Source organism: Phalacrocorax aristotelis, chromosome 15, assembly GCF_949628215.1.
Source record: "Phalacrocorax aristotelis chromosome 15, bGulAri2.1, whole genome shotgun sequence".
Lineage (NCBI taxonomy): Eukaryota > Metazoa > Chordata > Aves > Suliformes > Phalacrocoracidae > Phalacrocorax > Phalacrocorax aristotelis.
The window spans coordinates 3,643,936-3,656,860 of NC_134290.1; the positions used below are offsets into that span (position 1 = coordinate 3,643,936).

Consider the following 12,925-nt stretch of genomic DNA (forward strand, 5'->3'; position numbering starts at 1 on the left):
AATCCAGTTGTGCACTAGTGTGTGTCATTGCAGCAGAATGCCTCCTCCACACACTCCCAGCTTTTGAACAGGGAAAGAAATACAAAGGCAATTACTTTTAACGCTAAAATGCTGCTTAACCCAGCAGCTAGGAGACTGCTCGCAGAACCTTTCTTTTAGCACTTCTATGGGCCATTACCCTGCTGGGATTAACAGCCTCTCTTTCCCTGCCGCACGCACCTTACCCCCATCACCTGCTTCTCTTGCACTTGTCTTTTCCCCAGGCACTAATGAAATTACCACTGAACCTGATTACAAGTAGGGGTAGAGCACTTTGACCAATGAACCCACACCTGTTCGTGTGGTTGACCTTTAATGATCGAGCTCTGTAGATGTGTGTAGTTTAATGTGTTTTTTTAAAGCCCGTTCTATGAGGAATCTGTAGTTTCATTTGCCATCAAAACGTGACCCCTGCTGGAAGAGAGGGGACATGGCTGTGACTTCGGAAGACGGCAGACAGCCCCCGCACAGAGAATGTAACAGTTGTGATCCATGCGACACATCACAGCCGTCACTGACTGTGGGAAATCACAGATAACCAAAAAATGGTTGGCTTAAAAAGACTTCTTAAAGTATTCACCCAACTGCAAAACTTAAGAAAATTATGATTCCCCCCCCACCTGTGGGATTAAGTTTTACAGAATTGGAGGAACCTGTGAGCTTTTTGTGCAGGGGTGTGTGTTCCTTTTTTAACTGTGATCCTGGATATTAGAATCTGTTGGCAGGAGTTTCTCAAAAAACTCGCGGTAACAGCAATGTGTTTCAGAATATAGGTTTTTCCTAGATTTAGACCACAGTTTGACATTTTCAAAATGGCATAATATTTAAATAAAAACAAAGAGACTGTCAGGCTGGTAGGACTTTTTTAAACATATGTCTAATTTACTGTGTAAGGAAAATAAATTCCATTTGTGAAGGCCCTAGGCCTGCTATGGTTGCCACGTGGGCAACTCTAATACAAATCGGTTTTCTGCTGGCTTGTCTGTGCCTTTTAAAGTGACCCAGCTGGAGTGAGGCTCACTGCCTGTGAGGTTAGATGATGTCAGCGGGTAGGTGACAAACATCTTGCAGAAGCAGGTATTTCTGAAATGAAGCGTCTGTCAAACCAAAAAAAGGTGCATGCGAGGTAGAACAGAAACCGTGTTCCTGGGATGTAAGGGTAAAGAAGGTGGCTCGGTACCAGGAGGTTGATTAAGAACTGAAAAATGAGCCATGGCTTCTAGGAGTGAGGAGGGTGTTAACAGCAGAGGCTGCTGTCATGTCCTCAAATCCATGTTTGAGTCCAAGTCCAGTAATGACATCTGTCACTAATCCAGTCTCTGGGCCTTGGGGGCACGCTCTCTGCAGAGCAAGCAGAGTTAGCCAGTGATTTCTGGCAGGTACTGCCTTTGGTTCTTGTTGCAGGACCACGAAAGATGTTCTGGTAGAGAGAGTCTGTAGTAGGGTTCTAGCTATGACAGTGTCCGTGCTAGCTTTCAGGAAGGGGCTGTGATACGAAGCCTTTTCTTGTTTTGCTTTGGTTTTTTTATGGTATCATAATTCTGAAAGGTTTTAATAAGCACTTCTTATAGGCAAAAAAGCTCATGTTTATACACATAAGTGAGCATGTATGCTATGTTTATAGCTTATATAAGCTATATTATATATGCTTATAGCATGGTTAGACTGCCAGTTGGCTGAGAATTCCTAGTCTAGAACCAAAGCGAGCACTGACATGTACTGAATGGTCTCAGAACTGGAGCTTGAACGCAGACTTCAACAGAGTTGATCAGTAAGGTGGATCTTGGTCAGCAAGAGCTGAGGGCAGTCTGCATTCAGAGCTGGCTTCTCACAGACCTTGGTGTCATCTTGTTTCAGGTTTTTGAGGAGTATTTCTGGTTTCATTAAAATAGCACTGAGGTTTACATATCTCCTGGGCAGCCCTATGGGACTTCTGCGTTGATACCTGCTTCTCTAGCCAGTTAACCATAAAACAGGCTCTGCCCATGTAAACATTTGGTGGGGTGCTGAGGTTTGGTTTCAAAATAGGGAAGTGGAAGCAGCATAATTTTATAAATACTGCTTTGTTGTTAAAGACCAGACTTCCCGTTTGTGGATCTCAGGGCTGTTTTTATTTCCACTATAAATGGTGAGAGACTGACCATAAACCTCATGTTTACTTTCATGAATTCTGATGCTTTCTACGTGCACTTAAACTGTTTTCAGGTGGCCATGACGTTTTGCCAAAAATAGAAATGGCAGTTAGAAAAAGAAGTTTCATATCAGCCTAATCTTTAAAAGCATTTTCTTCATTAGTATTAAAGACACCATCACCCCAGTGCTGTATCCATTTGTCATAAATATTACATTATTGTTACAAATCAACTGAGATTTTAGTGTTTTCATTTGATTCTTCCTTACAGTCTTCATGGAACAGCATATTTAGTTAGTAGTTTTTGTCTTTAAAGGCAATGAATTAGCCAGAAAGTAATCTCCAGTTAAAAAATACTCTGCAGTAATTCCATCTACTTACAGCATGGACAATGGAACGCTGAGGCATAACTATTCTGTAAGAACTTGTACGAGTTAATTGTACAATGTAACGTATTAAGAATTTACCGATAGTGAACTAAAAGATACGAGCTTGAAAAGTTTAAAAATAAAAGATGGCAAAATCAGAGGGACTATTTCTGTAACTATATAACTTGAAATTTAGAAATAAGATCCACCAAAATTAAAGCGGGCTACAAAGAACAACTACTGAGGAGACCTCAAGTGGCCATTAAAACAGCCATGCAACCGAGTGGTAATTCCTCGCTCCAGTCACAGGAGCTGTGACGGGGTGGAAAAATGGGCTCCATCTCCTCATGGAAAAGGAGTTCTTTTAGTACATGTTGCAAGAGCTCAAAGGACAGGTCTAAAAGCATTTTGGGAAGAGAAACTCTCACCTGATTTTGACAGTCACCACTGCTGAAAATAGGCGGCTCCCACCGGCAGCGCAGGCTGGCCATGGCTGATGGTGCAGTTACTACTGGAAAGAAGGGAAGGGGCAGGCTGCAGTTTGCTTTAGGTTTTTTGTTGAAGAGTAACGCAAGGGATACGGTGTGTAAAATATACTTCGGAGGCTCAGAGATTTGTCCCTTCTGTAAGTACAGAAAATTATGTATTATCTGAAGATTCTGTTTTAAGTTTTCCCACAACTACTCTTGTGGGAGATGAATGCAAAACAGACCTCTGGTCTTGTCTGGTGTAGCAATGTGAAAGGGCCTGGGGTCTAGTTAATTTATCAGGCTTTTTGCACTCCTGTGTTTAGAAATTAGCCTGCTAAATCCAAAATGTCTCGGTCTGAAGGGACCTGCTTAAATCTAACAGTCCAACCAAGCCCCTTGGTCCAAAGCAGGGATAATTTATCAGGCTGCTCAAGGACACATCCAGCTGAGTCTCCAGCTCCTCCAGGATGCTGCTCTGAGCAACCCGAAGCAGCAGATCTGGTCTCGTGTTCCTCTTTAGTCTGGAGCCGACTGCACTTTGGTCATCCTCTCGTAGTCCTGCTGCAAGGGAAGGAGGTCACAAGACTTTGATGTGCCACTGAAATCTACTGAAGACTTACCTGGTGTATCTGGAGACATTTAATCTGTAATTGATGAATGAAGCTCTTGTGATTAGAGTTGCTAACGTAAAGCAACTACTGCTCATGTGTCAGCAGATGATCCCAGGCTGCTTCCACCCACCCCACATGGCAGAATTTTACATCTGGTCATCTCAGCATTTACGTTAGTGGCACCTAATGTCCTCTCACGACAGCCACGATCTTAAATAGAATGACTATTCCATTTTGCTTTTATTTCCATTTTAAAGAAAAGTACTGCTGCGGTGTGAACCTTTATACGTTTTAATGAGCCGTATTACTCATAAAGCCATAGCTTTATCAGCACACAGCAAATCTAAAAGGCATGCAGGGACTGGGTTAATGCAGGGAAGGCAGCAGTGCCTGTCTCTAAAGTAAAAAAAATATTAAAGAGCCTTTAAATTAATTTCAATTCCATTCATATCACATGGAATCTATACCTTATAATGCAAGCCCTCCTCTACTAGGAATGCTAACATTAAGAGTTCAAGAAAATACTCATAAGAATAAAACTCCACCAACAGTTTCAGTAATTCAATAATTTATTCATCTAAAAAAGTGTGTAAAAGTATATAGCTCTCATCCACAAGGTATATATGAATGACATTTAAAATGGAGGTCTTTATTATTATTGTTTCTTTTTATCAAAGTCTTTTTTTTTTAGTGTATTGTACCAGCGATATACTGTAGATTTAAAATGAACTTCACATTTTTTTTTTTTGTTTTCTTTCAAATTGTCGGCTATATATAAAAGAAGCTCACTGCAAAATGCTCAGAGAGAAAAAAAAAAACAAAAAACAAAAAACAAAAAACCAAACCAAAAAGGAATTCAGAACTCCCCAGAAATGTACAGCTTTTACATTTAAAAAAGGTTCTGAAATATACATACAAGCATGCTGGACATTCCCCACCCCCTCCCTCTCCCTTTAGCTCAGACAACTGTAATAATAATTCTGATTTAGGCATGAATTTCCAAAGTTAGAAATTAAAAAAAAATAAAATAACTTTCTTCACTCTGTAGGAAAGCCAGGGCTTGTACATTTCAGATTAATTCAGTAAAAAACTCACAAGTAAAATAATGCATATTTAAGGGAAATATTATACAGAACTTTTCACACTGAAGTACATAAGATTTTTCTTTAAAATCTATTGCCATTCATTTATTTTGCACAAAAACGTATAAATATGTCACCAGCTTCTCTTAACTTAAAAAAATTAAATAAAAGACACCAGATGAAAACTACTCCTTGCTGCCCTTTTTTTATTTTTAATTTTTGCTTAGAACCAGGTTTCTGGGGAAGAAACGCCCCTGGATAAAAACGGCCCATTTAAAAAGAACAAACAAAATAATAATCCAAAGTTCAGATGAATCCTGGGAACAAATAACCCCCAAATGGTAAAAGATTACAAATGTCTACTTTACATTTTTTCCTCCCCAAGTTAAATTTTTTTTATACAAGTTTACAATCTTCATCTTTTTATGCTCTTCAAAAGGCCTTGAGAATTTTCTTTTCTGATTAAGAAAAAATAGTACTGCAATATTTTTAAAGTCAATTTTACACTGTACACATTAGATACAAATGGTTTGATATCAGGTTTTTTTTTTTTTAAACCTATACATTGCAAAGAGGATACCCACATGGGAGGTTTGGTGCAGAGAATGAAATAATCCATTTACAGGTTACTTCTCTGACTTCACCTTCTCGTTACACAAGCAATTCTTTTTTTTTATTATTTTATATAATTTGTTTTAAATGTTACATTATCTCAAGAAAAATACTTTTTAAAATCATAGAATTTCATTTTTTTTAACCAGAACATGAAAGTCTTTTGGAAGAACTTTAAAATTTGTAGGTTTTTCTCCACAGATAGATAACTAGGTCACACAGCCTGATCAAAGTGCCCGACCCCTCACGTAAGGCAGTCCATGCCTGCTGCACAGTGCAACAACAAACATTAGAAAATGGAGTTTAAATATAAACCCCTTGAAGCCTGGAATGAAGGAGTCATAAAAATACTTCAATTAGCCATTAACCTTTAAAATGGCAATCATTTTACTAAACAAAGTAACTTTTCCACCACAGTGGTATAACTTCAAGTACTAATTTAATGATATAATTTTTAAAAATTATTTCTTTGAAATAATATTCCTATAGTCAGAAAAAATACACCAGATTTGTAACTGATTTAGTGTAAACAAAAACCATCTTTTTGGATATGTACATGGACGAGTCTGCCCAGAATTAAAGGGCGACTTGGGTTTCAGTAAATACTTTTCTAGCATCACTAAATTTACTGGAAATATATTTCAATCATAGCTCTACAATAGATTAATTTACCACTTTCCATTTGCCCTTACATTGGGCTTCAAAGTATTTTTCCTCCCTACCTCTCACTCACTCTTCTTCCACTAGGTAGTGTTATCCTTCATCAAACACTGGCCATTCCGTGCTTTAACCAGGCTAAATGCAGGTGAGAATTCCTTAAAATACAAGTATTTCCTTACCAGAACATGATTCTCCCTTCCCAGCTTGGACTTTGATTGTTACTAGCTTCACTTTTGATTTCTAGGTCAGACGAGTGAGAGGTATGTAGATAAATAACCCTACGGTGGAACGGAGCTGGATTTTTTAAGATATTCTACTGTTCCTGGTCCTTTATAATTTAATCCCTCCCCTCCCCAAACTTAAAAATAAATAAAGTATCTCCAGACCATTCATATCTACATGGACAGGTAACAAATGCATGCATTCATCCCAATCCACTCTGACAGGAACTCCAGGCAGACAGAAAACTCCAATATTTATACGACATTACAATTGTGTGGGTTGTTGTGGTTTTGGGTTTTTTTTGGGTTTTTTTTTTTTTTTTTCCTTTTTTTTTTTTCCTCCTGCAAAGTCCCAGTTTATGATGATCGAACAACAAAAGTTTTGGACAACCCCAACTGGTCACTACAAGGTATTTTTACTTGCAGGGCTGAAACTGCTCTTGGTTGTTTATCAGAGTTCCTAATGCAAAAAGATACTGTCGTCTTCCTTAAAAAAATAAAATATTAAAAAAAAATAATCACACTGACCAGTAGTTACTGGGCCACCAAACTAACACTGGCTTGAGGTTACACTGTGTTCACTGTTATTGGATGTTCCCAGATTTTGGACTGAAGCTGCCAGAGATGTCAATGGGTAGTTTAGTTTTGAACACTGCAGAATTCACATGTGCTTTTGGAGGAACAGAAGCACAGCACAGGACTGGTCTGAAGAGAAGCAAAATCGTGATCTTTGCAGACTGTGGCACGTTTCTCAGGTCAAGGGGAGAATAAGCCAGAAGAACAAGTGCTTTCGCATCTATTAAAGTATATTCATGATGGCATTATACAACTGAGTGAGCACCACAAAGTGGACAGGAAGGCAGGAGCTGCGATCCTGAGTGGCAGGGTTACACGTAAGCCAGGACAGTGCATTGTACTGCTCCAAAACGAACCTGCAGAAGAGAAATGCAGAGAGAAATGAAACTGGGATTGTTTACTCCTTCCCTTCCTGTATTTTCTAGAAGATCTACTTAAACTTAGCTCTGTTTTCTCCTGGAGACACAGCGGCAGGAGGAGTGCCTGGCTGAATTAACAGTGGTGGTGGTGGCAAAGTAGGAACCTCACTGAAAAGGGGAGGGGGAAGCACGGATCTTTAGTTTTAATATGTTTGAACTGGAACCAAGCCCTCTGAATGTAGGCCCTCGCCAGTACGTAGTAGAGATAATGGAATCATAGAGCAATTTAGTTCAGAAGGAACCTCTGGAGGTTTAATCCACCACTGTATTGAAAGCCTTGAGTATTGAACACCTCTAAGGATGGAGGTCCCACAGCCTCTCTGGGCAACCTCTGCCAGTATTTGATCACACTTCGTGTGTGATCCTGTATCTGATTAGGATTTCTCATGTTGTAACTTGTGTCTGTTGTATCTCCTTCGTTCCCTGTGCACTGCACCATCCTTTTACCCAAAACAAAGTCCGTAGCACCTCAGGACAGTTGTGATAGCTCAAGTCCTCTACAAGGATGCAAATTCAGATCTTCTAGAATAATACAAACACCACCGATATTCTTAGATTATTCGTCAGTTTCCTGCTGATACCCTCTACTTGGTGAAATGTACATGTTTGCTCACTGGTGTGTTCCACGCTGTATGCTGTCTCATAAAACAGATCTTTTTTCAGTCCCCAACAGGTGGGATGGAGGCAAACAGTGGTTATCTTGTACCATACGATAAACAACCCTGTATTAACTCAGGAATAATATCTCCTTTATATCCCAGCTCCTCAGATACTGGTATCAGGAAAGTACTTTTATCTCCATCTATAAATCAGTTTCGTTTGGTGAGTGAAGATAATTATCGACACAGTCCAGATTAGACCACCAACTAAACAGAACAATCTTTGGGCGGCAAACCAAGGTGTCCACTCTGTAAGGAAAGCTGTTCGTAAGTTTTCTTTACATAGTTTTCTATAGTGCGGAGAGCTAATGAGGTAACCCTCCAAGTCCTGCTCTTTGGTGGTGGAGGTTGCAGCTGTAGTAGGAGTTGCCCACTGCTCTAAGACACACACGTAGGGCATAGCAGAATCATAAGCTGTTGAGGAAGCTAAGAAATAATTTTGCCAGGTCGACAAGAAAAGGTCCCTCTGAAGTTTCAGAGCTCAGTCCCCTTAACCTCAGGGAGGAAATGCAAAACCTAAAAGGTGTTACCTCAAGACATCTGATGTAGTTTTAGAGTCAAGGGGGTGAGGAACTCGCTGAGAATTTCTGGCAGGTAGGAGCTCATCTGTCTGCGCTACAGAGATATGGTGATGTAATGAGGCCTGTGTAAAGGAGAAAAGCACAAATTAACCCTTAGAAGCACATACTTCTAAAGATTCACAGTGCACAAATACATTCTGAATTGTCTCAGGACAGCACAGAAAGTTGGCAATTTGTTGTTGAACCCACCATGACCATGAACTTCCATAATAACTATATTTTTGAATAAACCGACTTCTCTTTCTGACTGGAATCCAGGATCTTTGGGGGAAAAAAAAAAAAAAGTTCAATTGTGTTCTCAATTTCAGTCAGGGAAGAAGCGATGAGGGGGAACACTTGGGATGTGTCAGTGTTTCTTTTGGTATTTCGGTAGCAAACCATTCCATTTCCTCAAACTCTCCCAGTAGGAGAGCCATCAGGGAGTAGCACAGGGAGGTGGGGTGTGCAGCCAGAACGCTTGGTGTCGCCTCTCTCCCTCTCTGCTGTTACGCTTCCTCAGTCTGTCCCATCTTTATTCTGGAGCGAGGCTTGTGCATTAGTTTATACAGGAGTAGGAAAGGGACTTATCATTGATCATGTGCTGAGGGTAGAGCAACCATGTCAGCCTTTCAAGTGGGAAGCGAAATACGCCACATGGCCTGCCGAGGCAAAACCTCTAATTTATACTCCTCCAATTATGGCACGCACATTAGAGGTGAAATGCTTTAGCTCAAAAATACTTAATCCAAATCAGACAAAGATGATTTGAATCTGTATGCCTCACATGCCATACAAGTTTCCTAATTGCAGCGCGGTGCAGCATAAAGGAGACAGCACCACCGGCTCACTGACTGGTGTACAAGTTACTGCATGAATTCAGCCCCTTGCTTTTATGGAAAGTTGTCCAAACCAAAACGGTATGTTCCAAGTCAAATTAAACATTTAATTCAGCCTAGATCTGAGAGAGCAATTGTGTTGGGCTGGGGGTGGTGGTGTAGGGAAGGGTGGTGGCTCCTTCTCTCTAGTACAAATCTAGTATAAGCTTATGGAAGGAATTCATAAAGTTGCCTGGAGCTCTGCTGACTATGTTTTTACTGCTGGAACTGAAACATAGGCTTTGGATTACTCATTCACAAAAAAAAGGTAATTTAAAGTTTAGCAAAAAACTTCATCTCTAGCTCCTAAAACGTGGTGGTTTATTTTTCATATTATTTTGAGATCTCTGTTCTGTAGGTTTGAAGAAAAGCACATAATTCAGGGAAATCTATCCAAGAAAAGTGCAGAGTGCAAGGAATAAAGTACTTTGCTGGCAGAGGTGCTATACTGAATAAAGCCTGCCATGCTGACTGTTTAACATCAGTCCCAAAATTGCTTTTTTTGCACAAGGGAACTGAAAAATACTGAACACCTTTACTCTGATAACTGCCTGACAGACATGGATGAGAGAATTCAGTTAATAGACTTGCAAAAATATTTGGTATTTGTTAATTAAGCTGGGAATGGATAAAGTAAGTGGTACTGTCTTTATATATGTCTCTATATGTTGTTTGCTTGAATAGTTATGCAATGCTACTCAAGGCAGATTTTTCACGTTCTTTCCATGCTCATTTTTTTGATTCACTCAAATAAGAAGCTGGATGACACTCTACAGGGATCAGTGAATCTCTAGTAGCTGAACCAATTCTGCTGGACACATCTTGCAAGCACTTGCAGTTCTGGAATGGAAGGTATCAGGTTCGCACTGACACTACAGACTCCACTGTGCAACTTCTACAACTAGAGAACAGAAGTGGATAGTAAATGCTCTTACCTGGAGGTGCTACGCTCCATTCTAAGTTTTAATCTACATGTCATAACTGCACTGTGGCAGAACAGAAGGTATGTCCCTCCTGTCTTAAGCTGACTGAAAATGAAAACTGGGACACGTCCGTAACACTGGATACAGCTTTGATGATTCTATATTTAGAAGCTGCCAAACTATTCAGTTTTCAGGTAAGGGCTTTAGGAAGAGAGAATTAAGTTTTAATAGCCAGCTATCTTAAGTAAATTTAAACCTAAAGATTGTATTTCCATCTCCAGTATGGTCACCGTTGTGGTAACATACAAAGCCAATATTTTCAAAGAAAATTCATAGGCTATAAATACAGTTGTTCTTCTCTTTCCCCTGTGAAAGGATACCAGGACAGACCTTCAGGAAGAGGGGACACTGGTTTTGTGCCTGAGGACAGGATGACCAGAACCACTGCGGAAGATTCTCAGCTTTGGCAGTTGATACGAAGTATCCCAGAGCAAGAGGTTGCTGCTTTAGTTCTTCGGGGGCTTCTCTGGAAAGGAGACGTTCGCCTTGGCTCTGAAAGAAGAGTTGAAAAGGCAGGCTTGTTGTTTTATGTCATTACACCCCATTAACTTTGTTTACTAATTACTCAGTCCTTAACGCAGTTCTGTCTTGTTATTATTGGGCTATTCTTTAGTCATTCGTGAATCTCAAAGTTCCCTAATCCCTTCTGTTTTCCCCTGTAGTTGGGTTCTCCAGACTTATGTTCCAGGATCACTCTAGATTCCCAAACAGCAATGTTAACCTCCTAAATTGACCTGAGTACATGTGGAATTTGATGCTACAGAGTAACTGACACGCACTGGGCTATGGCTGTGAATCTGAACAGCTTCTTGTGTGCATGCAGAGAGTAGACCAGTTTTGAATTCAAGATTTAAAAGCCTCGCAGGCTTTTCCTATACATATCAAACACAGCAGTTTGTGCTACAGATCTTCCTGACGTAAGCTAGCAGGAGGGTGTGTTACACACACAAATACAGAAGAACAGTGAGTATCTGCGTCTTTATAAGCTTGGCCGTACTTGATTTTTCAGTGAGTTACATTGCTGGCTTAGAAGAAAATTGCTATACTTGCTATTCCTTGCTTTGGACACTGGACAGAAGATACTTTGCTTTGTTTAGATTGGTGCTACCAAGCAGAGGTGAAGCGTGGGGAAAAAGGAACAGCTACCCTGCTTTTCAATTTACATCAGTTATTCATTTATTTATATACTGTATTTTTGCAGTATTAGTTACTCATATTCTTATATATGGATGACAGTTATTTGGAGAGGAGAGAGTTAAACAACAAGAAACGGGCTGTAAAGCAAATTTCATCAGAGTTTGAGTCGCTGCCTGTCAGCATATGTTTGTGATTTTATTGCTGTAGAGTAAAACCCACATGAACCTTCCATACCCAAGGCTGTTGGATAGGAATACTTGGTGTGAGCTTGCTTACCTCACCCTGTGTGTGTGTGTATATATACACATATCCTTATCTATATCATGAACCGTGTTACCAAACCTGCAAGGGTCGTCTTAGGTATCAGAAAGGGCGACTGCCATTCCAGTCTAGGGTACATTCCTATTGATATGCATTTGTTTTTTGTTTCTTTAAACACCCTTTATTATTTTGCTTTCACTTTTATTTCATAGAGGGCCTATTTCATAAACCCAAAAGATGCCTGCAAAGTACTTTAACTTGCAACTTATCCCTGAAGAACTGGGATAGCAGTTCATTGAATCCATAAATATCTTTTAAGTCAACAGGTTAAAAAAGCCCCAACCAAACAAAGAAACAACCCAAACTCAAAGCCTTCACTGCTAGTCCTTTGAGCAGGTCTTTCTCCAACAGTAATATCTTGATCAGGAATCAAAGTAAGTTAAACACTCCATAAAGCTTGGAGAAGGCTGTGGCTCACCTGGCTGCAGGCACTCAGCCTAACAGCGAACCTTGAAACCGGCTGCTGAGCAATCAGGACTTACACTGCTAAACTGCAGCAATCAATTACGGGTTACATGGACGAAGGCTTGACCTTCTCCGACCCACAAGGTAATGATCACACGCTGTTGCTTTTTTAAAAGCAAAAATTACACATCAATTACTAGGCCCTTGTTAATGGTTAAACTGAATTACTATGACAGGGTCATCTAGAAATGTCTCTAAGCTCTTTGGTCATTAACCTTTCAGTGCTGTTCTTAAGCCACTTGGATGGAGCTCCATTGACAGTAAGTTTTGCAAACATTTCTAAAAGTGGTACAGAACAGAGATTGTTGAATGAACTAAACAGGAGACAAACTGTAAAGAGTGATGAGTTGTGATTTACGGTCGGACAGTGTAGTAACAATTTAAAACTTCTGTTTTGCCCACATAGCAGTTTGAAATAAACAAGTGACAGTAATATGCAATTATTTAGCCTTTGAAAAGTGGGTTGGAGTATTAACACAAGGTAAGGTGGTTGCGTACTGAGATCACAAAATACAGTGTTAGCATTTTTGTGGCTGATGCAGAAGTTATTTTTCACTCACAGACTGTATTGAGCTGACCATTGAGGCACTTTGGCGGAGGTTGCAAGGAATATACACTTCATCCTTCCAGGTGGTGAAGCCAACACCATTTAGGTAGTCATTTTCAGGGAGCAAGAATTATTTTCTTAAGATACCTTATCTGCATTTAGAAAAATGTACCGCATTCTTACAGAGGC

The 12,925-nt window shown here is 39.9% G+C and overlaps 1 protein-coding gene and 1 long non-coding RNA gene across 3 annotated transcripts in view; both read right to left on the reverse strand.

The window, feature by feature from the left end:
• Nucleotides 1-897: 897 nt before the first annotated feature.
• LOC142065006 (uncharacterized) lies at nucleotides 898-3,104 on the reverse strand. The gene is made up of 2 exons (XR_012663262.1): nucleotides 2,967-3,104; nucleotides 898-1,136 (listed from the first exon to the last, which is right to left on the reverse strand). It is a non-coding gene; the product is annotated as an uncharacterized LOC142065006 (long non-coding RNA).
• A 1,786-nt stretch (nucleotides 3,105-4,890) lies between these two features.
• The window catches only part of MED13L (mediator complex subunit 13L), a 203,718-nt gene continuing 195,683 nt past the window's right edge, over nucleotides 4,891-12,925 (reverse strand). For both annotated transcript variants that reach the window (XM_075110712.1, XM_075110714.1), the window contains 3 exons: nucleotides 10,597-10,758; nucleotides 8,379-8,491; nucleotides 4,891-7,126 (listed from right to left, as the gene is read on the reverse strand). In XM_075110712.1, the coding sequence (XP_074966813.1) occupies nucleotides 6,994-7,126; nucleotides 8,379-8,491; nucleotides 10,597-10,758 (408 nt within the window). In that variant the 3' untranslated portion in view covers nucleotides 4,891-6,993. The remainder of the gene's footprint in view (nucleotides 7,127-8,378; nucleotides 8,492-10,596; nucleotides 10,759-12,925) is intronic.